The sequence below is a fragment of the Amphiura filiformis genome, chromosome 17, assembly GCF_039555335.1.
Source record: "Amphiura filiformis chromosome 17, Afil_fr2py, whole genome shotgun sequence".
In the NCBI taxonomy this organism is placed as follows: Eukaryota; Metazoa; Echinodermata; class Ophiuroidea; order Amphilepidida; family Amphiuridae; genus Amphiura; species Amphiura filiformis.
This window is the reverse complement of record NC_092644.1, coordinates 12,637,531-12,665,110: the sequence shown is the minus strand read 5'-3', so window position 1 is coordinate 12,665,110 and position 27,580 is coordinate 12,637,531. Positions and strand designations below refer to the sequence as shown.

The window sequence follows — 27,580 nt, the reverse complement described above, 5'->3', positions numbered from 1 at the left end:
AAAGTGTAGTCACTTTACGGCAGTTTGATTGACAGTTGCTAAGGAGTTTGGTACACCTAGTAACGCCATAGTAACGCTTAGCCTAAAAGCCTTAACATTGTGCATACTACTTCAATAGTGAAACAGACTTATCCCATAATTTGATTGACAGTTGCTGGGGAGTTTGGTACACCAAATTTTTCCAAGATGGCGCACATCGACTGCCAATTATTCAGACCCTTTCTGGCAAAAATACAGCTGATTTAGCCAAGGGGCTTGATTGTGACAATGTGCACATGTAGTGTGAATATTTTTTTGTATTTTACACTATTTTGGCCCATGATTGGGATGAATTTTGGTGGAGAACAGACTCTTGACCCTTTTCTTTTACTTCCGATTTTCTCTTCCATTTTTTTTTTTTTCACAGGGGGCACTTTTCTCTCATTTTTTGTCGGGGGCACCCATTCTACCCCCACGCTACTGTATTTCTTACATATCTGTAGATATGTCAGTTAATTTTCACTCCTCCCTCTTATGTACGCTACACAAAATACTTTGTACTTGAGTACAAATGTTGAAAATCATTTTAAATGTTACTATATATCCCACCTGGTGAGGAATACTGCTTTCCTCGGTTAGTTCAGCATCTACCTCAGCCTTAAGTTCTATCACACTTTTTTGTTTCTTATAGTAGGCCTGTGTTTGCTTGAATTGTCTTACGGAAGCTTCATACACATTGTTCATCTTTGATACGTATTCTTCAACAACATCCATCCAATCTTGCCGTGACACATGCTTCCATATGTCCTTTTGAATTCCCCAAAGGTGTCCACTCAGACCTGAACAGTACAGAGAAAAAAAATTAAAATTAATGATGTATTTGTAATCCCAGCATACACAAAGTAACAATGTTTTTAAAACAATAGTTTTAGTCAAAACGTTTCAATAACATTTAAATGCTAGGTTAGTTAAAGGTCATGAAAACTTTTTGTATGATCAAAGAAAATGTAAGGAAGAGGAGGTTGATCCAGCTATCCTCAAACAAAATATGTGTAAGACAGCTCATTCAAAGTAAATGATGAATCACCCTATTTATACTACAATGGGGTTTGAACCCGGAACGGGTGCGATACACACAACTATTTTCAGATTTCAAATAAAATATGACTGAAGTTCCATGGCAAATTATAATTTTCGTTGCTTGTTGTCACTTTCAGCCTCTATCATTTGTGATAGAGAATGTTTTCAATTATCAGAATATCTTTATTAGGTTTACAGGAAATGACCGGAAAATACATAAAAAATAAAATAGAAATGATCAATAAATTGTAAAATCATGTTCCGACATAATGGGCTATTCTACTTGAATTCCACACACCCCTATGGATAACATGAAAATTGACAAATTCTTGACATCATTCATGTGCGAATGCAAATGACATCACTGCATAAACGATACATGCAACCGGGCATGGCAGTTCAATACACACATCATATTGAGATATCAGTTAAGCAGTTTGAAAATTCAATGCAAAAATACACATTCCCTCATCCACAGTTTTCGCTTATCCGCCAGTGCTTGATCTTATCATAAAAAAAAAAAAAAGCACAGTGATTTATAGTGCGCTACGCACAGGCACAACGCGTGAGACGTTGATCCACAAGCCTCAGCACACTTTACAGGTTGTCGCTGACTACTACGGCCTCACATCATTCCATAAACCATTTAACAACAATTCAGGGAAATGCTTCAAGAGCGCACACCCTAGACATTCCACAAATAACCTTCGCAACCAGGATCAGCTCCCCGAGTTTCGTACAGGTTACAATGAGACAATTAGCAGTAAATTCCTTGTCCAGGGGAATTTCAAGCTAACTCAATTTTTCCACGGGAGCGCATTTAGGCACCGCCAGGATTCGAACCGCAACCTCTCGCACCCTAATTCGAACGCCTTATCGATTGAGCTAACATGACTGCCTCATAGCTGGATACAAAAATGTAATGTAATTTGAATAGTTGGTTTTAAAATAGAAAAGGAAATTTGTTTGCTGAAATCTAGAATGTTAAGACTTTGTAGAGTCTTTAAGCTTGATTGTAACAGCATAAAAAACACATATTTTGGGGGCCTAATGTTGACTCGAATTTTATTGCCAGTTAGGTTCAACTCAAGGATAAGGAATGAGCTGCTTTACTTGCTGAAATAGGATAGTATTAACCTAATCTCAAAAATTGTAGCACATCATCTATTTCCAACAAGACACGAAAGACGGCACTAACTCAATGATACAGAGTGTCAAAAAAAAATAAAAATAAAAAAAAACCAGAACGCTTATTGCGCCCTCTTTTTCCCCTGTTTCAGAAAAGTTGATCAAACATATTTTGGCATGCAAAGAAACCTTAAATCGTTAGCTTTAATAAAACCGGTTTTGGTTTATTAAAGCTAATGATTAAGGTTTCTTTACACACCAAAATATATTTGATCAACTTTTTAGAAATAGGTGAAAAAGAGGGCGCAATGAGGGTTCTGTTTTTGTTTTTTTTGACACCCTGTATGTTACCTGAGTAATAATCTTCTTGGCGATAAGTTTTCTCTGAACAGAGATCTCTGATCACTTGGTCCATACTAGGATTCTGTTTAGCTATTCTCTTTTCACTTATACGTGACGCTATAACTGTTTTACCAAAGAACTCCCTGTCAGTGTTTTGAAATAGTGACAATGATTCTGAGTTTGTTGGTCCAAGGTCTTTGTCCTCTGTTCCTCCTCCCTGCTGTTCCTGCTCAACATCAGTACCACCAATCTCCACAGGTCCCTCTGGAGGCTTGGTATGGGAGGAGTCTTCCGTTTCTGGATCTGCATTCACCTCAAGGATTGGATCTTTGTAGTCTGGAGGCAGCTCTCCACTTTCAATCTTCTGCTGTACCATCTGAAAAAAATATTACATTTTGTTTGACCTTGAAATTAGTTGGTACAGTGGTTCCCACTATACTGATTTTTTTGTTGCGGCAATTTTAGCTGGAAATGAAATTCTTGGTGCAAGGGAGAGCCCTCACAGGTGATGCCTAGTTGTCCACCTTAGGGGCCCTGGTAAAAAATAAACTCAAATCTGGTGAAAACATTGATAACTTTAAGACTGAATTACATGAAAAGCTACAAACTGCAGAAGCATAATCCTTTCCTGATGTAATTTGACCGACCACCACAAATAGGCTGCAATGACAGCGTTTTCACTTTTGGAGATATTGGACAGGCAAATTCTCTTTAAAGCTTTACAATGATAGACGTGTCCATGTCGCTTGTTTGCAAGGTAGTAAAATATCAGTAAATTTGTTTTCTATTGTTTTTTGGAAAATTCAATGAACCACATCTCAAAACAAGTCCTGCCAACATTACTGCCTATTTGTGGTGGACACAATGTGACCAGATCTGGTCCAATCAGGCTAAAGTCTGCAATAAAACCAAGATATAAGCAAAAAGTGAGTAGAAACAAACAATAAAAACATATAATGGACATATGAAAGGTTCATAACTTTACAACCAAGTATTCAAAAGACCTGGGGATCCAACATCAGTAAATGAAGGTACTGAGCAAGTTAGTAATGGTAGTAACTAAATTTTCCACATTTTCGACTTTTGAGTGGATCAGATTGGGTCACATATGACAAATTATGTGTAACCATAGAGACAAAATTATCAGATAACAAAACCATGCCAGAACAAGGAAATTGTGGTCTAGAGGTAGCAAATTATTCATTATGCAACAAAAAACCTTGTTTTACAGGCCCGACTGAACCAGATTCTGCGTTTTGGGAGATTTTTTTAAAACTTCATTTTACTTTGCTAAAATCATGTAAAATATCCCATTTTTGGCCAAATTTGATTGATTTTGACCGACTCTTCTTGAGAAGTCTTGTGTGCCTGTAAAACAGTGTTTTATTTCAGTAGACTTATGCTTACATTTTGTGATGCTGCCTTGACATATGGTGACGCAGATCGTTGAAATTTCCGTGAGTTGAACCCACACACGGCACAATATGGTGCGTAGGCATTCTACAGGAAAGAAAAGATAAGTATTGTTTTTTTTTCTCTGAAGAATAGAGCAGTAATGTTGTTTTGTTATGCAATTGTGATGCAATCAAGCAAAATCAGTCGGAACTCTGAAATATTAAATTTTCAGTTTCTTATAGAATAGTAAAAAGCATTTACAAAGCTGCATTTTGAAGAAAATCCCTTTGAAATTGAGCAACCAGTTCCAAAGATTAAAGAGTTTCTTAAACAACAGGGAACAAAGGGAAATATTTCCTTTATTTGGCTATATCTCAAAATCAGTATTTCTGAGTTCCGACTGATTTTGCTTGATCACATCACAATTTGGATAACAATATTGAAGTGATTCAGATTGGTTTAGTCAAGCATATCATTTGGAATACACAGTGAAGGGGTTTTTCATGCTTTCACTTTCATGCTTACGCTTGGCTAAGGTGTACCAGTGAATTTTCCAGTTCTCAAGAAAGGTGAGGTAGATTTTTTTTTTTTTTTTTTTCCAATTTTGCAGCTTGTTGTGTAAGTTAAGTTAATCCAACTCTTTTCTTTGTTATATAATATATATAATAGTACTAGTAGGCCTAAGGATAGGCCTTTTCTGTGATACGGTACATCACAAATACCAGAGCTGCTGCGGTAAGGCGTCAACGTCATCTCTTTCATGGAAGAGCTGCTATGATAAGGCGTCATCTCCTATATGAATGTTGTTTTGTGTATAGTAATATGTTTAAGGAAACAGCGGCAGCGTGTAATAAAATATTTTATTCGTGTTTGAGCAACGCGCATTATAATTAGCAAATAATTTGCATGACAAAACCACACCACCAGCTTAAATTCATACAAATTCCCTGAAATCGACCCAATCATAAATCATTGTAAATATTGCAAAGCACATGCGTAAGACCTATGCCTAAGTGTTGGTTACCTAATGCTTGTCATGCGAGGCGTCTTGGGTTCGAATCCCACCCAGAGCAAACAACTGCTTTGCTTTTCTCTCTTTATTTCTCCCTTCTTTCCCTTCCAGTCACCAAAAAATTGTGATTTAAATCAATTGATTCAAATCATGCCAACCCTGTTTATAGGTTAATAAATGTGTATCACTTGTTGGGAGTGAAATTGTACAAAATAATGCACACGTACTGAGATGTTGATGAGTCTAATGCACAAGCCCTGCAGGGGGAGATGCATCAGCATCTCAGCACAAGTGCATTATTTTGTACAATTTCTCAAGCAACAAGTGATACGCATTTATTAACCTATTTCATACATTAGAAAAAAACCCATGAATTTTGCTATTTTTTAACAAAATTGTCACTTAAAAATGTTGGGAAATACAAGCAAATAAAATTTTATCAACTTGCAAGAAAATTAGAGAGTCTGTCAGCACTGCGCAAAGTAAGCGGAGTGCACACCCGTGTAATTATACACAATTAATGCATGATTCACATTTTTCTAATGTTTGATCTGATTGGTTTTTGCTATCTAAGAGTGTATTTTTTACCCATGGTTGCCCAGTTTTGGCTCCTGTTGTGTCCAATATTTTACACTACAAACTAGGACCAGGAGCCATCTTTGCGACCAGGAGCTAAACTTAATATAAAGCCTGACCACCAATGTATCCTTACCCTGTGTGACTGAGTTCTGCAGTGTTTCTTTCTTGAGCATGTATACTTCTGCATACACATGTCACAAAAGTGAGGTTCAGGAACGTCAGCAGCTACTTTCTGAAGATACTTGACAAAGAACATCTTGCCTAATGTTGTGCAGACGCCAGCCATATTACTTGTATGCAGTTTGGTAGCGACATGATCATTGTATTGCTATGAAAGAGAAAGAGAGATAGAGAGGGAGAGAGACATAAATACAGACAGACAAACACACAGAAAGGCAGACAGGACAAACACAGAGAGAAAGAAATGATAAATATCATTGCAGTTCAAGCAATTTCACCAAAATATTGAATTTATTTACACTTGATCATTACATGAGTCACAAGTATAGATTAAGCTGCTATATGGACGCAAAATAACAATTGGGGCATCCAAACTTTGGGACTCATTGCCTCTTGCTCTAAGATTTACGTGACAGCATTTTGGTTTATAAAACAAATCTATAGACTTACTTGTTTTCATAAAGGTAGGTTTCATTAAATGAACTATTTCACTCTTATTTAATTCATATTTTCTGTTTATTGCAATGAACATTTATTCAATCAGTTCAAATAGATATTTCTACAGCCTTGATTTTTAGTCTGGTCTTGTTTTGAGTTCACAGAATTTAATCCAGCATTTTTGGGGGAATTTAGCATATATATGCCACAGGCATTGAGTTTGCCTGTCCTAGGAGCAAACTGCCCATCCACAATGATGGGTGGACTGGTGGATTGCTAACACCCTGGAACACTGTCATCATTAATTTTTGATGTATAACAGCCCTGTGAATATGTCACAAGTTAAAAGGGCATTTTGTGATCCACAGCATCATCCCCCCACTTTTCTCAAAAAAAGTTGAGATTTTTATATCACTGGAAACCTCTGGCTACATAATGTCTATGTACAAAATATTTCTTGCAGATTAATTCGTTTAGCAAAGATATCGTGAAATTTGAATTTCGTTCTGGTGCACCAGAACAAAATTACAACACATTGTCTATGGCGCAGTGTAATACACATAATCAGGCATAACTCACAAACGCAAAATCGGAATCAACTGAAATTTTGGAAATAAGCTTTTTTCGTGGATATCTACTGAAAAATGTCATAAAAAGAGGATGCTAAGATCACGAAATGCTCCTTTAAGTGCTATTTGAACTATATTCTACACCCAAACGATTATGCACTTACACTTGTATTTGGGTGACTTGAATGGCACAGGAAACAGGTGAATTTGTTTTCATCTGACATGCTGACAACTTTGATTTCTTCACTCAAATTTAACTCTGCAAATAGCTTCTGCTACAAGAAGAGAAATGGAGGAAGGGAAAACCAATCTCAATGTAAATATATAGAGCATTTATGATATGTCAATTAACACACAAACCACAAAATGGGCTATTCGAGTTGAAATTCAAACACCCCTATGGAAGATACACCCAAGGCTACATGCTCTTTTTGGTTGATATTTCCCGCCAAAACATTAAAGTAATCGTTTCCCACAACTAAATATCATAGTCAGGAAATTAATGATGCATCTGGTAGCTTAGATCATAACTTTCATTATACTTAGTTGCAATTATCCCAGATAATTCTTGATTTGTTTTTACAGCGTCTTGAATTGTCGATGTTTTTGATCAAAAAACATCACTCGGTGTATTTTGAAACTCGAGGCATTAACTCTTCTCAAATTAGCCCCAAATCATAATTTATTATATGCACGTGTAGCAAACACCAATGTGAATAATTGGACGTTGTTTATGGAGCCTAAATTTGGTTTGATTTTATTTCACAATAATTCTGAGGTGAGAATTTTGTCCTGACATTTCCTTTTGGATTTCCAATTTAAATTCATTGATATGTGATATTTTCAATAAATAAAGAGTACGCTTACCTTTCTGCAACACTTCCCGGTATCATTGAGCATCTGCCGAGAGCCAACAATTTGTCTGAAAACAGTCCTTCCTATCATTTTTGAACAAAATATGGTTCAAAAAAGTGCGTTACCACGCTGTATATACTGGCACAGAGAGGTAACGAAGAAAGTATTTACGGTGGGGTATCTATTGTAAGCTATAGGGTATAGGCCTATAGTATATCTTCCCGCAAGTGACAAGATGTGTCAAGCAGGTGCATACATAAGGGCGGTATATTCAAATGGTATTGTCTGGATCATTGAGTATCGATTGCGCACGTATACACGGATGTGTGTGGTCCTCCCCAGGTTTTGACATGAATTACAAATGATGTCGTGAATGACCCAGAGTTTTCATTTTATTATTACAAAATTAATCCTAAGAGTCGTACCAGTTCAATTCATCAAAATTAATTTGTATTAAATGAAAAACAAACAGACAAGTAAAGTCATATGTCTTTCTATGACTGTATTCCTACCAAAATCTGATTTTCAATACACTAGAAACGTGTTGATATGTATATCTTTGAAAATCGCCGAATGTTAAACACAGTCACCGTGGCACAGCCTATGCATCTTTAGCATTCATAGTGCCTTGGCAGTGGTTCGAACCCTGGTGAAAATTTTAGTATTTTTTATTCTTTTTACTAATGCGCTGTGCCGTTTTTCAAACACGGCCCTGAATGAAATTGATGGGCAAGTACCCTTAATCTCTCACACGGGGAGTGTAGATGGCTAATGGAATCACCCATTCAGGTAACCCCATTTGAAACTCACACTCCATGTGTGGAAGGTTAATACCATGTCTTCCATACGGGTGTATAAATGTCAACTGGAACAGTCCAATGTATTCTTATTCTCTCAGAAGAAGACACAGGTCTTTTAATGGCTCGTTTGTTTTTATACATGTATCAGACTCAAGTGGTGCGAATAACATAATAGGCAAAAATACCAGATACATGAAAATTCAAATATGAAAAAAATATGTGATCCTATTTTTTCTGATTGTTGGGTCGATTGGAAAAAGGCAATATAATATTTAATAACTCTTTTTTAAGATCACATTACTTACGTTCTCAAAGCACTTCATCAACAGAAAAAAACCAAAAAAAAAAAAACCAAGTAGACCGCCTAACATGTCTTACACTATTTTGCGTGGTTTGTATTGGAAGAACATCACTGGCTAGCCTTACGCGACAACATGATTTTTAGTTGTTAAGATATGTTGGTTAAAGCGAATACAGATTTGGTACATCGGAAACGGTTAAAAACTGAAGCCAAAAGTTTAGTAAGCATCATATTGTAGCTCTAAATATGTCCATAAAAATGAAATATGTTTTATTTGAAAAGAAAACATCAAAGGGTTCAACAGACAAACAAATGATGGTGAAATTTGCCAGATTGGGATGAAGACCACGTTTAAGGTTGGTCTGAACCCTGGAATTATGGAAACTTCGGGCCTCATAACTTCTAAATTGTTGGTCTAAAGTATATAAAAGTATACATATTTAGAATGGCAAAGACTTGATAAGTTCATCTGTGAGGTCAAATTTGGGCCAAAATGCCATTTTTGGCCCCAAATCCCAAAAAATAACGGTTTTTCTTCTTGGGCCAAATTTTTTTTTTTTTAATTAATTTTTAAAAACTAGATCAAAATATCTAGGACCTGTTTTTTAATTTTTTTAAATTTCGACCAACTTTGAGAAATTTGCACCAAAAATATTTTTGGTGAAATTGGTCAAAATTTAAAAAAATGAAAAAACGGGTCATAGATATTTTGATCTAGTTTTTAAAAATTGTTAAGGTGTACGAAAAAGAAGTGGGCCAAAAACCGTTATTTTTGGGATTTTGGGCCAAAAATGGCATTTTGGCCCAAATTTGACCTCACAGATGAACTTATCAAGTCTTTGCCATTCTAAATATGTATACTTATATATACTTTAGACCAACAATTCAGAAGTTATGAGGCCCGAAAGTTTCCATAATTCCAGGGTTCAGACCAACCTTAAGGGCAATTCGTAATTACATCCTATTTTAAGCAATGGATGCATCTTGACATGGAATTAAGATGCCCTGTTTATTAATAACCTTGTATATACTTTAAAAATACAAAAACTGTGCATAAGACTTTATTTGATTTTGATGAACAACCTATGGAAAAGGGTCAATACAAAGTCTATGTATTGTGGTGCAAAAGACATGATACCCAGTAAAACTGTATACCTGGAAGCATTAGATGATAAATTAATATAATGAACAAAAATACAGCAATTTAATCATTTTCAGAAATAAATCTTTAATTATTTCCACATAGATGTTGGCAACCTTTTAAAATCAAAATTGGCCTTTCTTGTCAGACCATTTCTGAAGTACCAAATCTGTATTCACTTTAACGCGGCTGTGTACTCTAGCCATTGTTTCTTTCTCAAAATTGAGTTTTTAGGATATGTTTGTACCTTGTTATGTTTTTTATAAATACAAGGAATGAAAATCCAGATTTGTAAACTCCAACTGCAATATTTAAAGGATTTTATTTCACTATTCCACTCGTGTTTGAAATTGAAAAGGAAAGAAAATCTTTGTTGTACCAGCAAGGTACACGCAGCAAGCAACAACTCATCGCGTTGCGTGATCGCGCAATTTGTTAACGCACAAATACGCTGACGATACGCGACGCTTATCTGCATGTGCGGCGCATCTTATGGAAATACCACGGAAGCACTGATTTCACAAAAACCTAGTGGTCAAATGGCTCCGTTTTAGTTGATAAAATGTGGTTTTTTCAAGTTCTTTCCCCCGATTTAAGTATCAAGTTATGAATGGATTTCGCTCAAACTTCTCAGGGGCCGTGGATTTACCCGATGTTCATGTAATGTAAGGTAGAAAAACGAAAACTGTCGCATTCTCCTGTGAGATTCGATGAAAGTGCAAAATGTGACCACTTTAAACTTCAACGGCCATTATTTCAATGTTCATTTTCTCGGTAAAATGACGATTTAGGTATACGATAACTCAATAAATACAGCATCTATAGGTAAGAAAATATGATCATCGTAAAAAGCATGATCGACTCAAGAAACGGTTTTCTCATTTTGTTATATTTTGGTCTATTTCCGATTTTGGGCATCATTTTGTGCAAATAGGCGTTTTTGAATTTTAAAAGTTCATTTTGATGCCTTATATGGTCAATATCTCAAAAATAAGGCCAATATCAAAAAAATTAAAAAACCGTTTTTGGAATGGAGCCTCAAGATTGAGCTAAAAACAAAATAAAATATTTTGGAAAGAGTGTTTTTTGTTATGATGTACCTAATAAATATTGCCAAAAACTCACTTTTTGTGATTTTCTTCAAAATTGTTGTTTTTACCCCAAATCTGTATTTATATTAAGATTTATTGATGTCTTGCCTTCATAAAAATGTATACTTTTATATGTTTTTGCTGAATAATTACAAAGTTATTGCACTTTTACTACATGCATGTCTGAGAGTACACAGCCACCTTAACCAACACATCTTAACAACCAAAAGCGCATTTTAATCAAGTGACTTTTATTTTTTATTTTACTCTATTTCATAGCGTAAGACAACTAAACGCATCACAGTGTTACTTTACCTGGCTCCTGATCCATCCTTTAAGGGTTTCACACTTATATTCATGCTTAGTATCCTTATACTTCTTTATCCCACGTCTATACTCCTTATCTTTATTTCCACTTTCTAGCGTTGTCTTGGCCTCTTTGATGGCGGCCAAGTACTCCTTTCTTATCTCCCTGATGTCATCAAAATTCAGCTGCATATATACACTTGGAATCTGCGGCATAAAATCTCTGAGCCGCTCAAGATTACTACGGGACCAGTCTTTATCCACTAATTCAGCTAATTCCTTTGCTTTGAGTACTTTGCGTACATCAGGAGACAAGTCTTGTACGCATTTAATGCCTCCATCCATATGGTCACTATGGGTGCTAGAATCCTGCTGCAAATATAATAATGGATTTAAATTGTAATTCTGTAAGTGTTACAGAATCAGAGTTGTTCAAATAGTTTGTTGATTTCCTTATTCACCTCGTCGAGATGGCGTTGAAATTCATTAATTTTTGTATCATCACCATCCATCCCAGATTCAAGGTTCACTATACAATTTGCCACAAATCACGCTAATTAAACTGTGACAAAAAGTTAACAGCTTATTCTAGTTACGTTTGTGTAAATTAAATGACCGTGTTGAGATCAACAGATGGGTGGATGACGTAGACCCCAGGGTGTGGTGCGCAGCACCAAGAACAGCATGATTAATGCAAGTTTTAGGCATAGACACCAGGGTGCGCATGCAACGTCTGTACTATTGGCCAGGATATGTCCCTGATGACCAAAGTGTTAATGAGTGATGGAGTTTGAAAATGACATGAATCAAGTAACAATTCTTTCCAATTGGGCAATTCCATTTGAAATCCATACATAATTATACACTCCCTATAGAAGACATATGTGATGCGATCAAGCAAAATCAGTCGGAACTTGAAAATATTAAATTTTCAGTTTCTTATAGGATAGTAAAAAGCATTTACAAAGCTGCATATTGTAGAAAACCTCATTGAAATTGAACAACCACTTCCAAAGATATGAGCAAATAAATAGTTTCCAAAACAAAAGGAAACAAAAGGAAATAGTTCCTTTGTTTGGCAATATCTCAAAATCAATATTTCCGAGTTCCGACTGATTTTGCTTGATTGCATCACATATGGTCGAATCCAACGAAAAGTGTACACGGCATGTTCAGGGCCATAAATTAAAGGAATTAATCAATTGGCATTCGTTTTTGTATTGTGTTTATTTGCTTTGATCATACGCTTCGCGCCATATATAATAAGACCCCTTCTGTGAAAAACTTAGACACAGAGACCCCAACATGCTATTTTTACCCATTTTTTCAAAATATTTCTTAAAGTATTTTAAAAACATCTAAATCAGTTATGAAAAGAAGTCATTGGATTGAATCTAAATTGATTTCCTGAAAGGTGTGTATTCAAAGATTGCCTGTTCAATTTTTCACATATTTGTACATAATTATGAATTTTTTGTGATAACTTTTGGAGTGGTATTATTTTACATTACCTACGAATACAATTTTTCATAGCACTAGATATATCTTTAAACAAGGCGGTTCTCGAACCACGAGTCTCGCCTGCTTTCGCAACCGCCTGCTTTTGTGATTACTTTTGGTAGAGGTAAATGAATTTGGCGGTTATCGGCTAGGCACGATTATCTGGCTGATGGTGACTGTGCCCACCAAGTTTCATGCCCATGCAACAGTTTTTACTAATTTGACCCCTGGTGACCCTGAATTGACCTTCCAAAACTTTGGCTCTAAATGTTGACTGTATCCACTAAGTTTCATACCCACACAACAGTTTTTAATAATTTGACCTCAGATGACCCCTGGTGGCCTCGAAATGATCTTCCAAAAATTTGGCTTTAAATGTTGACTGTACCCACCAAGTTTCATGTCCATCGACAGTTTTACTAATTTGACCTCAGATGACCCCTGGTGACCTCGAAATGACCTTCCAAAAATTTGGCTTTAAATGTTGACTGTACCCACCAAGTTTCATGCACATCCGATAGTTTTTACTAATTTGACCTCAGATGACCCCTGGTGACCCCGAAATGACCTTCCAAAAATTTGGCTTTAAATGTTGACTGTACCCACCAAGTTTCATGCCCATCCGACAGTTTTTACTAATTTGACCTCAGATGACCCCTGGTGACCTTGAAATGACCTTCAAAAATTTGGCTTGAAATGTTGACTTGACCTCAGATGACCTCAAGAGGTCCTCAGTGACCTTGACCCACTAACCAATACAAACCGGTTTTGTCTCGGGTCAAGATGCACCCACCCACCAAGTTTGAGAAACGTGCGACTCCTAGTCTCCGAGAAAATAGGCGAAAACCAAAACTTTAATCAAATTTGTCACACACGCACACCCCCACCCCCACACATACATACGGAAAAGTGATTATATAGTCTCCTGCCTTATCAGGCGAGACAAAAATTGGTTTTAAAAGTTGACTGTACCCACCAATTTTCATGCCCATCGGACAGTTTTTACTAATTTGACCTCAATTGACCTCAGATGACCCCTGGTGACCCCAAAATGACCTTCCAAAATTTTGGCTTTAAAAGTTGACTGTACCCACCAATTTTCATGCCCATCGGACAGTTTTTACTAATAACCTCAGATGACCCCTGGTGACCCCAGGCGATGACCTTCCAAAAATTTGGCTTTAAAAGTTGACTGTACCCACCAATTTTCATGCCCATCAGACAATTTTTACTAATTTGACCTCAGATGACCCCTGGTGACCTCGAAATGACCTTCCCAAGAATTAAGCTTTAAATGTCGACTGTACCCACCAAGTTTCATGCCCATACGACAGTTTTTACTAAATTGACCTCAGATGACCCCTGGTGACCCCAAAATGACCTTCCAAAAATTTGGCTTTAAAAGTTGACTGTACCCACCACGAATTAAGCTTTAACACTACATATCTCAGAAAACAGTACAATATAGCAAAATCTAGGAAAAGAGGGGTCAGCATTTTTTACTCATATTTTGAAGTTTCATTAGGTTCCCTAAAGTATTCATGAAAATGGTGATGAAAAATTCTCATATCCCCCTGAGCAAGATACCAGACCCCCTAAAACCGCCCCTAAAATTGGCGTCTGCTAACCCCTGACAAATTTGAAAATATTGAATTTTGCACACATTTCAGATGACATGTTTGAATATAACACAATGGTTTATCACTTTACTTTTTCTGTCATGTAATATTACATATTTTTACTATATAAAAATGCACAGCAAGCTTTAAAAATGTTTGGAATGTTCCATTTTCAGCATGAGGGGTGAGACTATATTCTTGTATTTTTAAAATGTTGAAAATGCCTAATTTTCCCCAATCTTTGAGGGAAAAAATAAAAACCTTCATATCTTTTTTTTTTTTTTTGTCATAAATTACCCCACTCTTCATGTTTACAAAAATGCATTCTAAATCATGGAGACTTCTTTAGTATTTTACTTACATATCCACCAATTCAGGGCACTTTTAACAATTAGTCAAATGAGGCATTTTTGTTACTTACACTTCTACTTCTATATCACTGCATATGATGATGACTTCAATTCAAAACTGCAACATTTTGTTTATCTCTCTATGCCACATGACTACAGTGACACAAACATGTGATATTAGCCAGGGTTAGTCCATTATTTCAAAGGGGTGTTTGTAGAAAACTGGGGTGTCATGGTTTTTGCTATATTCCACTGTGTAAAATGGCTGACATTGAGCAGATAATAGCTGCATGGTATGCTAAGTGCTCATATCTCTACAATATGATGCTAATTAGGAGAGTTGCATTAACTTGGTCAAACTTGACAAATATTGTTATAACAATAAGCAACGAAAGACTTAAAAATGGGTTTTTTTAATATCCAGTCTCCATGTTCAAAATGCCTTAGTTCCTAATCTTAGGAACTGCATATGGAAATGACTTCAATTAAAAACTGCAATATTTTGTTTATCACTCCATACCACATGACTACAGTGATACCAACATGTGATATTAGCCAGGGTTAGTCCATTTTTTCAAAGGGGTGTTTGTAGAAAACTTAGTTTATCATGGTTTTTGCTATATTCCACTGTTTAAAATGGCTGATATTGAGCAGATAATAGATGTGCGGTATGCTAAATGCTCATATCTCTACAATATGATGCTAATTAGGAGAGTTGCATTAACTTCAAACTTAATATGGTTATTTATATATAACAATAAGCAACAAAAGACTTAAAAAATGGGTTTTTTTAAATATCCATGTCTCCATGTTCAAAATGTTCAAAATGCCTTATTTCCTTATTTTAATTTGTGTGTTTTTATAGGAAAATATTTTATTGTTTTGAAAACATTATTCCACTATTGCTGTTTGCACAAATATGCAGTCATATCATTGAGACAACCATTGCATCTTACTTACATGTCCACCAATGGGGAAAGAGTTCTGACTGGGGGCATTTGTTGCGGATAGCACCCCGGCGCCACACTGAAAACAAAGTATATTTTAATTATAAATACACATTAAAGATTAAAAGCCCATATCTTAAAAACATCTGCATTCAAGCATTTCAAAAAAGTAGTCCACTTCTGGCATGTGTACCTCGTAAACTAAAATATCCTCCATGACTTGTATTTCTTTATTTATTAGTCTGAAATTAAGGGTGCGGATAGCGGCGTTTCATATGTTTTGTATGTGACGTGAGAGCACATCAGGCATATCGAACTACATTCTGAATACGAGGAATGTGCTTCCGATATCAACTAATTTTGATTTTTGAAATTCACGATATAATACAAATTTGATGGCAAACGATATGTACTTCAAGTAGGCCTATAGGCCTATATGTAGCTGGGATGAAAAGCCGACGCCGACGATCAATTAAAATTTTTGACCTTTCATATATTAAAGATATACATATTTTCCCAAAAAGATCAAAATGTTTTTGGTATATTTGAAAAAAAAAACCTATTATATCACACATTTCAAAAAAGCAAAACTATTTGATATCAGAAGGTTCATGTGCTCTCAATTCTGACAAAGAAATCTGTGAAAACATCGCTATCCGAGCCCTTAGTTAACCTGTGAAAATTAAAAAAATAAAATATATGGAGGTTTTATTTTTGCATCAAAATATTGGTTACAAATCACATTATTCACTGTTTCTCAAAAGGTGAAAAGTAGGAAAACACCCTCCCCAAAATGGAACAAACCATTCGGATTTTTTTACCTTTTCTCTTATATTCGTAGTCTTATTCAGAGTAATTTAACTTAACACATGCAGATTATATTTTTGATTGAGAAGGGTTTTCTATATCTTTGTTCATCATGAAAATACCAATTTTCTACCTTTGTTGATGTTATTGGACCATTATAAGCTAACTTTCTTGAGAAACACCTCTGTATTATAATGGAATACCCCACACATCAAAATACCCTTGAGTGTAATATTAGACAATATAAAGGAGAAACAAAGACTTCAAATAACCATTTAAATTCAATATATTTACAACATCTGCATTCTAGTGGGTAAAAAACACATTTTTCCCTTTTTTTCAAAAAGTGAAAAATAGAAAAACACCCCTCCTAAATAGCCCGCGCTTCAAAATACCTTTGATTGTAACCTTAGACGTTATAAAGGAAAAACAATTTCTTTTTATTAAAAATACACAATCAAGACTTCAAAAAACCAATTAAACTCAATATCTTTAGAACATCTGCATGCTAGAATATGGAAAAAGTAGTCCACTTCCGGGGCTTCTATCTTGTAAATTAAAATACTCTCCATGATTTTTATTTCTTTATTTAATTAGTCTTATATGAAACTATAGTTTACATGTGAAAATTAAAAAAATTAAAAGGTATGAAGGTAAAAAACGCATTTTTAACTTTTTCTCAAAAAGTGAAAAATAGGAAAACACCCCTCCTAAAAATTGGAACAACCCAATTAGATTTTTTACTTTTTCTTTCATATCCGTTAAGATTAATATGTCAACTTAAAACCTGCAGAGTATATTTTTGATTGTGAATGGTTTTCTATATATTTGATCATCGTGAAAATACTAATTTTCTAGCTTTTTAGGCCCCATTATAAGCAAACTTGAGATGTTCTAGGGTGATACCTCTGTATTATAATGGAATAACCGGGCTTCAAAATACCTTTGATTGTCATCTTAGACATTATAAAGGAAAAACAATTTTTGTTTATTAAAAATACACAAAAAAAAAAAAAAAAAACCATTTAAACCCAATATCTTTACAACATCTGCATGGTAGAATATGGAAAAAGTAGTCCACTTCCGGGGCTTCTATCTCGTAAATTAAAATACTCTCCATGATTTTTATTTCTTTATTTAATTAGTCTTGTATGAAACTAGTTTACATGTGAAAAAAAAAAAAAAATTAAAAGGGATGAAGGTTTTTATTTTTTCCGTCAAAGAGTGTTAAAAAACGACTTTTTCACTTTTTCTCAAAAAGTGAAAAATAGGAAAACACCCCTCCTAAAAAATGGAACAACCCAATTAGATTTTTTACTTTTTCTTTCATATCCGTTAAGATTAATATGTCAGCTTAATACCTGCAGAGTATATTTTTGATTGTGAATGGTTTTCTATATATTTGATCATCTTGAAAATACCCATTTTCTAGCTTTTTTGTTGTTGGAAAGGGGGAGGCAGGGGGTCATTTTAGGGGGGTCTCAGGGCTGCCAACTTTGAAAAACACATTTCAGTATTTTCCAACCTCAAAATCAGTATTTTGCATACAAAATCCGTATTTTGAAAATATACTTACGGTTCTCAAGATATAGGCATTTTAGTGTTACTCAAAACAATAAAATACAAAGAAAGTTGATAGGGATTACTGGCTATATCTCAAAATCAATATTCCTGAGAAACAACTTTTTTGGCTTAATCACAGCACTGTAGTGAAAGGATTAAATTTAAAATAAAAAAAGGAAAAAAAAAAAAATCACAAGAGGTCGCTGTTGAGGGCGCTTTTGCAGAGATGTCACTAGGCACATGTAAAAAGTACCAGGGCAGCGCCTTGGTGGGTGGGTGTTCAAGCCCCAGCTTTTAATCATTCACAAACCTGTTTGAAACCCTAAAAACAGCATGTTTTCATGAGAAACACTAATTTTCAAAGAGGTTCCATTTCCAAGTTACAGCACTTTGAAATGTTCACTCCCCTATACTTAACCATGTACGAAGCATTTTTTAAACTTTTGTACTGGCTTTATTACATGACCTATGCATCTGACTTACACATATGTGAAGCCCAATTTAAAACTAATAATTTATTGATTTAAGTGGACCACCCACCCACCCACCCCCACCCCAATGTGCCAAAGTCATGAGCAAAAACAATGTAGGAAACCATCTTGTAGGCTTAAATATTCTTTTCACCATGGAGCTACAGAGTTAACTAAATACCTTCAGAAGACATAGCCTGTCATAGCAGTTGAATGGTTAATGAAAATAATAATGTGCATGCACCATTTCGAGATATGACGTTGGAAACCATCTTGTAGGCCTATTTACTATTAATTTTAATGTGCATGCATCAACCGAAAGTGGAAAGAAAAACGGTGTCGGACACCAACTTGTAGGCCTATTCTTTTGCACCAATAGCGCTAAATAGTTGACTACATACCTTCAGAAGACATAGCATAATGTAGCACGGGATGTAGCAGTTAGATGGTTAATAAAAAAACACAATAAAATACAAATAAAACAAATTATTTAATAGGCCTACAAGATGGTTTCAGCACAATTTTTCCTGACTTTCGGATTATGCATGCACATTAATAGTTTTCATTATAAACATGCAACTGCTACTATGCTATGTCTTCTGAAGGTATTTAGTTAACTATTTAGCTCTATTTGTGCAAAAGAATAGGTCTACAAGATGTATTCCGACATCGTTTTCCTACCGACTTTCGGATCGTGCATGCACATTATATTATTTATTAATGGACGGAAATGTGGCACGTTCCATATTTTCAGGTTTTAAACTTTGGAATGCGGGACTGGGGGACAGTTGGCAGGTCTGTATTTTGCCAAATACGAGCAGTGAAAATCTCTGAATAGCCTTACTTTTAATACATATATCAAACTTTTTGAAAAACGTATTTTAGGACACAAATCCGTACTCCCGTATTCTTGACCAATTTCCGTACGAAATACGGAAAAATCGTACTAGTTGGCAGCCCTGGGGTCTTGTATCTCGTACCAGAGGGGTCGTGAGATTTTTTCAATGTCACCAGTGTGCATAACTTGGGACACTTGCTCAACCATCAAAGCATGAAAGAAATCTGCCTACCCTCGTTTTCCCCGGTCTGTCTGCTTCTACCAGACATTCCGTGTTAAATGTTGACTGTACCCACCAAGTTTCATGCCAATACGACAGTTTTTACTAATTTTACCTCAGATGACCCCTGGATGACCTCAGTGACCTTGACCCACTAACCAATACAAACCGGTCGTGTCTCGGGTCAAGATGCACCCACCCACCAAGTTTGAGGAATGTGCGACTCCTAATCTCCGAGAAAATAGGCGGAAGGCAAACTTTAACCAAAACTTTAACCAAATTTGTCACATACACACACCCCTACGCACATACACCCCTACACACATACATACATACGGAAAAGTGATTATATAGTCTCCTGCCTTATCAGGCGAGACAAAAATGGAAATCACTAATAAATGCGCAATTGATACAAGCTTTGATATGTCCAATATTGAAATGCATTGCATTCGGACATCTTTATTATTGTGTTTAGCTGCCAGAAATTCTAAATGGCACAAAGGTAGGTTTGGTAAAAAATATGCATTGCCTCCGAATACATGTTAAAAGCTGTGTCATTTCCAAAAGTGAGAGAATAGTAAACAATAGTTAAGCAATAGGTGCAGGGTAATACACTCTTTATTTCTACCAAGTTTCAATAGCCTGCGTTTAAATATTTCTGAGATGTCAACAATAAAAGCACGTCTCCGTAGGTAAATTTCGGTAACCGAATGTTACCTACGAATACAATTTGACATCATGACAGTATTGTGAAACACCGCCATTCATGCCAATGCCCATATTGGTACATAACGAAGGCCTGTATGTTTGCTATCAAATCATATGTCAATGAAAGTTGCGAATTCACATACATGCCCACCATGCAAAAGTGAATACGGCTTAATTGTTGAAAAATATGTACTGAAATAGACGACGGTCTGCTCATTTGAAAGAAAAATCAGATTCAAAGAAGATTAGAAGGAGATAAATACTTGGATTTGTCAACTGTCATGTGTGCTTCATTTTAAATGTTTACCGACCTTCTGGTTTCTGAGTAATTTGTGTCCAAATTCTCGCTATTCATAATAAGGGCGCCGCCAGCGGTTTTGCGATGTAATCGTGATGTATCATGGGAAAATCGTGATGTATCATGGGAAAAGGTCGACATCAAGTCCGCATGAGTATGAATATTACCATGCTATTACATAGGAACACGTGACAATATTTTTTAGTTTGTCAATATAACGGTATTACACGCAAATCGATAGAGAAAAAATTAATTGTGCACATTTCAAATCACATTATTAAGTATTATTGAGTATCGATTCGCGTGTAACACGTTTATTTTGACAAACTAAAAAAATGTTGTCACGTGTTCCTATGTAATAGCATGGTAATATTCGTATTGCGCGGACTTGGATGTCGACCTTTTCCCATGATACATCACGATTACATCGCAAACCGCTGGCGGCGCCCTAATTGCGAATAGCGAGAATTGATTTATTCGAAGGTAACTTTTGACGTTTTCGCTAAGGTTACCTACGAATACCATGGAAAAAACGACTGTTCTCATTGTCTCATGATCTAGACAACACAGTGATGGACCCTGGTATAAAGCTAATTGTAGTTGCCCTCAAAGCGAAAGGCCACAAGGCGTAACTGACTCCAAGATGGACTTCACAAGTCTGCAATAACGGTTTTAAGCGATTTGTGTGCAATTAAGCAAATTAAAGTCACTTTAGTGCCTTTGTTTCTTACTTCAATCCTCTTTCAACGCTGTGAACCGACATTATTAATACATGATAGGGTCTAAAGTATCAATAAACGAACATAAAGAAAATAATACATTCAAAGTGCTTTATAAAATGAAGTTTTGATTGCGATATCCACCAAAAGTCTAATTCTTACCTACAAATACCGAAATGTTACCTTCGAATACAGCATAATACATGATGACATGTGTAATGAAGTGTCCCTACCAATGGAAATTAATTGTCAAAAACTTTAAGCGGTACCCCAGGACACTATTATTACCCATATACAGATTCATTCAACAATTATTTATTATGTAAAATTACTGATTAACTACTTGTATATCAAAATGAAGTGGTCAAAATCTTGCTAAAAGCATCAAATTTTTTGATCTAAGGTAATAGCATTTATTCATTTGGACGTACCATCTGAAAGAGATCTAAAACTACCATTTTATTAATTCATTACCATAATAGCAAAATTTAAACCTCTAAACTCAATATAGATATTGTTAAATCGCTCATGTTACCTCACGAATACCGGGTTTCTTCACCTTTTCATTGTATAAAGCGTTAGGTGTATGCGTATAATTCCTAATATTCTTGAAAACATATATCCTACTCATTCTTATACAATGCGTAAATTGATTCATACTCATTTGATAAATAAAATACAGAAACTGACCTAAACTTCATTTTCAAAAAAAACTAGCATAAATTGACTAAGATCATATTGATCGCGTTATAAAAATAAAAACAAATATTTTCTGGTTGAGCTAGCATTTTCTTGACACCCTGTGGTCTACATTACACGAAAAAAGCGTTATAATGGGAATTTTCCATTTGTTTTAGGTTGATTAGTATTGCGATAGTGAAAGCATCCTAGTGGTATTCGTAGGTAACATTGGGATTTGATATCACATTTACTATCACACGTCCTGGATTTATTTTTCAAGATTAGTAATGGCACTTTTGGTTCCTATAAGGCCAATATGTCATCAATCAATGGGCAAAAGGAAAAAATTGTGGAGACATTTTTATTTCGGATTTTTATTTTTGGCCCGTGGACACTTTTGGTTGGATTCGACCATATATGTACATTTACAATGGAGTCCCCCATTCAGGTAACCACTTCTGAAATTCACACTCCCTCTGTGGATGATTAAGATTATGTCACCATCCGACCGACCCTTATCTGGGAAATCTGGAAAACAGGGTATTTTTGTGGTTTTACTGTACAAAAACATTGTTTGTCCATGGTGGGGGTTAAAATTTTGCTGTATAAAGGGTGGGTTTCTAAAAAGCGTGGGAGCGATATATAAATCATGCAGGTAAAGTTACCAATTGAAAAAGAAAACATTACAATAATTCCTTTCAAAATTGCTGACATCCTGAAAAGTATTTCAAAGATTCTCTCCACACATGTAAACCATTTAAAAATATGAATGAAGTGGCATACAGTAGAGAAATATCCCAATTCACACCTACATGGACTATTTATTAAGGAAATTAAGGCATACAATCATGTTTTGTTAGCTATGACTTTTTTAAAAAGAACAAAAAATCTGACTGACCCTACCCTATGGATCTACGGACAATCAAACAATTTTTTCTGGTCTATTTGGCATACCTCCTTGTGCTGAGCTGCTATGAGATTCCTTTGGAGATACTTAATAAGGAACATGTTCCCTATTGTAGTTCCTGCTTTGATAATATTCTCATCGTGTCCCTTGCGATGTCCTTTGCCTCTCACATGATCACTGTAAATCTGCAAACCAAAATATATAAGACTTAACAATTGCTACTACCGGTACCGGAGAACAGCAGTTTTATAGCACTGGCCCAAGTATGCACTTGTTTAGGCACTACATCTAATTTGATCATATAGCGCCAAAATTGAGATTTTAATATCATTATTCTACAGGAATTTAGAACATTTTAACACCATGAAGTGGGTTATACCATATTCCTGTCATTAGTTATCAGAAATTAAAATTACTTTTGCCCTTTTTTTTGCTCTACAGTGGGTATCAAACAAATTCTCAAAATTTAATCAAATTTTGCCTTGTTGGACATTTGTTAAATAAATAATAAAATAAATTTTTGGATTTATAAAGCGCCTTTCCCCAGATCTTAGAGGACGCTGTAATTTCGCTGCAATGGTGAATCATCACAATCAGGTCGCATCAACTAGGCCAGTTGCTGCCGAACGGCGCACACCTATCCGCATTTAGATTGTAACATCCACAATTATCTGTGCAGCTCCCCAAATTCCATTGGGTAAAGGAAGGTTTTTTGATAACCAAACAACTAATCACCGATTTTTGCGATACAGGAGGAAACCGGAGATCCCGGAGAAAACCTGCGAGAGCGTGCATGGAATCGGGATAAACCAAGTGCACATGAGTCCTTGGGCCGCGCCGGGGCTTGAACCCGGGACCTCAGTGGTGCAAAGCGAGGGAACTACCGCTGCGCTAACTCACCCATAATTCAAATTGGGATTTGCCGATATTATAGCCTCATTTGCTGGTGTTGGGTCACATATGTGACATGATCAAGGGGAATGAGTTGGATGTCGCTAATATTGTTTTTGAGATATTGGCAAAAACAGTGTTCAAATTCTTTTGTTTTATTGTTTTTAGCCATTGATAAGTTGCTCATAACTCGGTAAACAAATGTCCGATTTTGATGGGGTTTGCATCAAAATGTAGCATTTGTAAACTGCCAGAAAATGATGTAGAAAACTTCTAATTGAAAATTGCAGACATGTGACTCATTCCCCTTGATCATGTCACATATGGTAAAAATATACTTTAGAATTGTTGTACCTGATAGTCAACATAATCTCTCATGCACACATAGCAGAACCAATCAACCATTGCACCTCTGCATGCATGGATATATTTCTTCATCCCTAGTTTACAAAGAAGTTCACACTGAAATAAAATAAAATAAAAAATGTAAAATTATGTGCTTGATTTCTAGAAAAGCTTGAGAAGTTGCTATTGTAAGTAGCTGAAAATAGCTAGACTCAGATTTAATAACTATAAGGCAAAAAAAATTGTTGCGTTGCCCTCAGCGACCGACCCTAAATCCTGAAAAATCAGGGTCGCAAGTTTTTTTTTAATGATGATTTTTACACATATGTTCAAAAAATCAATGTTTTTACTTCAAATTTAATATTTTATTGAAAGACTAGTCTTAAATTGGTTATCTAACAAGTATCCAGTAGTCAAAATTGGCAAATGTCCCTAATGGAAGAAGCATTATTTAATATATAGTGGGGATTTTTAAAAACTGAAGGTTTGAAAAAAAGGTTTGACCGACAGACCCAACTCTTCCATTTTTCCCACTTGAGGGCAACATAACATTTTTTTTTGCCTAATACACTCTGCCTCAAATTGAATGACTGTGTAAGTGAACAGTCTAACCAAAAATTTAGTTAAAGGTCCTTAACCCGATCGACAGCATCATCATCCCGATTTTTCTCTTTGTTGATGAGTTTTTGACATCATAATGGATCATATTTTTCTCATTACCAATCTGCATTTTGATGCTTCAAATCGATGCATTTTCGGAGAAATTTTGAAAAACAGCTTCTTGGCGGTTACCACTTTATCAAAATTTCACACTGCACAATATTTGACATTGTAGATAAGTTTGAAGAAAATCCATATTCTAATTAACCGATAGGGTTACCCCTCTTTAAGAAAAAAATGGGAGACTTTTCAACATTGGCTTCCATAAATTTCAGTAGTTTCCTGCCTTCATAGAAACCAATGGTCAAGAGAAAACTTATCCTGCTTACATCACAATAAGCTATCGAGGCCGCGACAGAGTACACGCAGCGATGGTCGTTCAATCTCCATGCGCGAACAGCAAAATCACCGCGTCGATGCGTGAAAAGAGCTGCGTGGCAAGCTGCGCCCTGCGCGTAGTGTCTGGCGCATGAACACGTGCACGTGTATCATGGCGAAAGGCTGACGGCCTCTATTATATGAACCCTACCTGGTGAGGAATACTGCTTTCCTCAGTGAGTACCGCGTCTACTTCTGCTCTGATTTCTTTCACAAATTGAAAAGTTTCGTAGTAGTTTTGCATTTGCTTGACCTGTACGTGGGAAGCTTCATACATATTTTCCACTTTTGATTTGTATTCTTCAACAACATCGATCCAATCTTGTCGTGACACATGTTTGCGTACATCCTTTTGAATTCCATTAAGGTTTTGAGTAAGACCTGTATAGTGGAGCAACAACATGCCTTATAAATAGTCAAGAATAGAGATCATTGAAAACACAGTATAACCTGCGCAGTGTCTTACACAATTCCCCCAGCAAATTGTCTGTCCGTATAAAACCTATGTAGCGCCTTGCACAATTCCCCCAGCACTGTCCCTATAGAACCTACAGTGCCTCCCACAATTCCCTCAGCACATTAACTGTCCCTATAGAACCTACACAGTGCCTCGCCCAATTCCCCCAGCACATCAACTGTCCCTATAGAACCTACACAGTGCCTTACACAATTCCCCCAGCACATCAACTGTCCATATAGAACCTACGCAGTGCCTCGCCCAATTCCCCCAGCACATCAACTGTCCCTACAGAACCTATGCAGTGCCTCACACCATGCCTCAGCACATGAACTGTCCCTATAAAACCTGTGCAGTGCCTCACACAATTCCCCCAGCACATCAACTGTCCCTATAGAACCTACGCAGTGCCTCACACAATTCCCCAACACACCAACTGTCCCTATAGAACCTGCGCAGTGTCTCGCACAATTCCTCAGCAACTGTCCCTATAGAACCTATGCAGTGCCTCACACAATTCCCCCAGCACATCAACTGTCCCTGTAGAACCTATGCAGTGCCTCACACAATTCCCCCAGCACATCAACTGTCCCTATAGAAACTACGCAGTGCCTAACACAATTTCCCCAGCACATCAACTGTCCCTATAGAAACTATTCAGTGCCTCACACAATTTCCCCAGCACATCAACTGTCCCTGTAGAACCTATGCAGTGCCTCACACAATTCCCCAGCACATCAACTGTCCCTATAGAACCTACGCAGTGCCTCACACAATTCCCCAGCACACCAACTGTCCCTATAGAACCTACACAGTGTCTCGCACAATTCCTCAGCAACTGTCCCTATAGAACCTATGCAGTGCCTCACACAATTCCCCCAGCACATCAACTGTCCCTGTAGAACCTATGCAGTGCCAATTCCCCAGCACATCAACTGTCCCTATAGAACCTGTGCAGTGCCTCACACAATTCCCCAGCACATCAACTGTCCCTATAGAACCTGTGCAGTGCCTCACACAATTCCCCCAGCATATCAACTGTCCCTATAGAACCTATGCAGTGCCTCACACAATTCCCCAGCACATCAACTGTCCCTATAGAACCTATGCAGTGCCTCACACAATTCCCCAGCACATCAACTGTCCCTATAGAAACTACGCAGTGCCTAACACAATTCCCCAGCACATCAACTGTCCCTGTAGAACCTATGCAGTGCCTCACACAATTCCCCCAGCACATCAACTGCCCCTATAGAACCTGCGCAGTGCCTAACACAATTCCCAAAGCATATCAGCTGTCCCTATAGAATGTGTGCAGTTCCTAACACAATTTCCCCAGCACATCAATTGCCCCTATAGAACCTGTGCAGTGCCTCACACAATTCCCCCAGCTTGAACACATATGCATATCAAACATTGCACACTGTAGAAATTTTATGATGATTTTGTTATTCACTAATATGTGGTTAGGCGATGAAGAAAAAAACCCTGTTCTACGGGCAGATGAACTTTTCAAGTAGGGTCGGTCGGTCAGTCAGACTGGGTTTTTTTTCGGGAGGCTAAGATTTTTTACTTTTTACTTAATTTTTGGCCCCAAAATGGCTGATTTTACATGATTTTAGCAAAATTAAAAATGAAAATTCTCCAAAACGCAAATTCTTGGCAATTCGTGCCCGTAGAACAGGGTTTTTTTCATCACCTGATCACAAATTTATATTACTAGTACCTGAGTAATAATCCATTTGACTATACGTTTCCTGTGAGCAGAGACATTTGATGAGCGCCTCCTGTTTGAGTTTGGTATTTGGTTTAATTTTCACTCGCTTTATGTTGCAACACTCTGCTATTGCTGTTACAGTTTTACCAAAGAACTCTCTGTATGGGTCTTGATATAGTGATACTGATTCTGAGTTTGTCACATCAGGACCTTTGTCCTCTGTCTTCGTCTCTGTTCCTAATTCCCTTTCTACATCACCATCACTGATCTGCATAGGTTCCTCTGGAGGCTTGGTATTGGAGGAGTCTT

General features: G+C 36.4%; 1 protein-coding gene across 1 annotated transcript in view; it reads right to left on the bottom strand.

Moving 5' to 3' along the window:
* LOC140136975 (uncharacterized) overlaps window positions 1-27,580 on the bottom strand; it is a 36,899-nt gene extending 9,319 nt beyond the window's left edge. The window contains exons 1-10 of the mRNA XM_072158638.1: window positions 27,281-27,580; window positions 25,249-25,478; window positions 24,069-24,176; window positions 22,871-23,008; window positions 11,206-11,568; window positions 6,867-6,977; window positions 5,649-5,843; window positions 3,937-4,029; window positions 2,539-2,905; window positions 589-818 (exon numbers count right to left, since the gene is read on the bottom strand). Coding sequence (XP_072014739.1) covers window positions 589-818; window positions 2,539-2,905; window positions 3,937-4,029; window positions 5,649-5,843; window positions 6,867-6,977; window positions 11,206-11,568; window positions 22,871-23,008; window positions 24,069-24,176; window positions 25,249-25,478; window positions 27,281-27,545 — 2,100 coding nt within the window. The 5' untranslated portion in view covers window positions 27,546-27,580. The remainder of the gene's footprint in view (window positions 1-588; window positions 819-2,538; window positions 2,906-3,936; window positions 4,030-5,648; window positions 5,844-6,866; window positions 6,978-11,205; window positions 11,569-22,870; window positions 23,009-24,068; window positions 24,177-25,248; window positions 25,479-27,280) is intronic.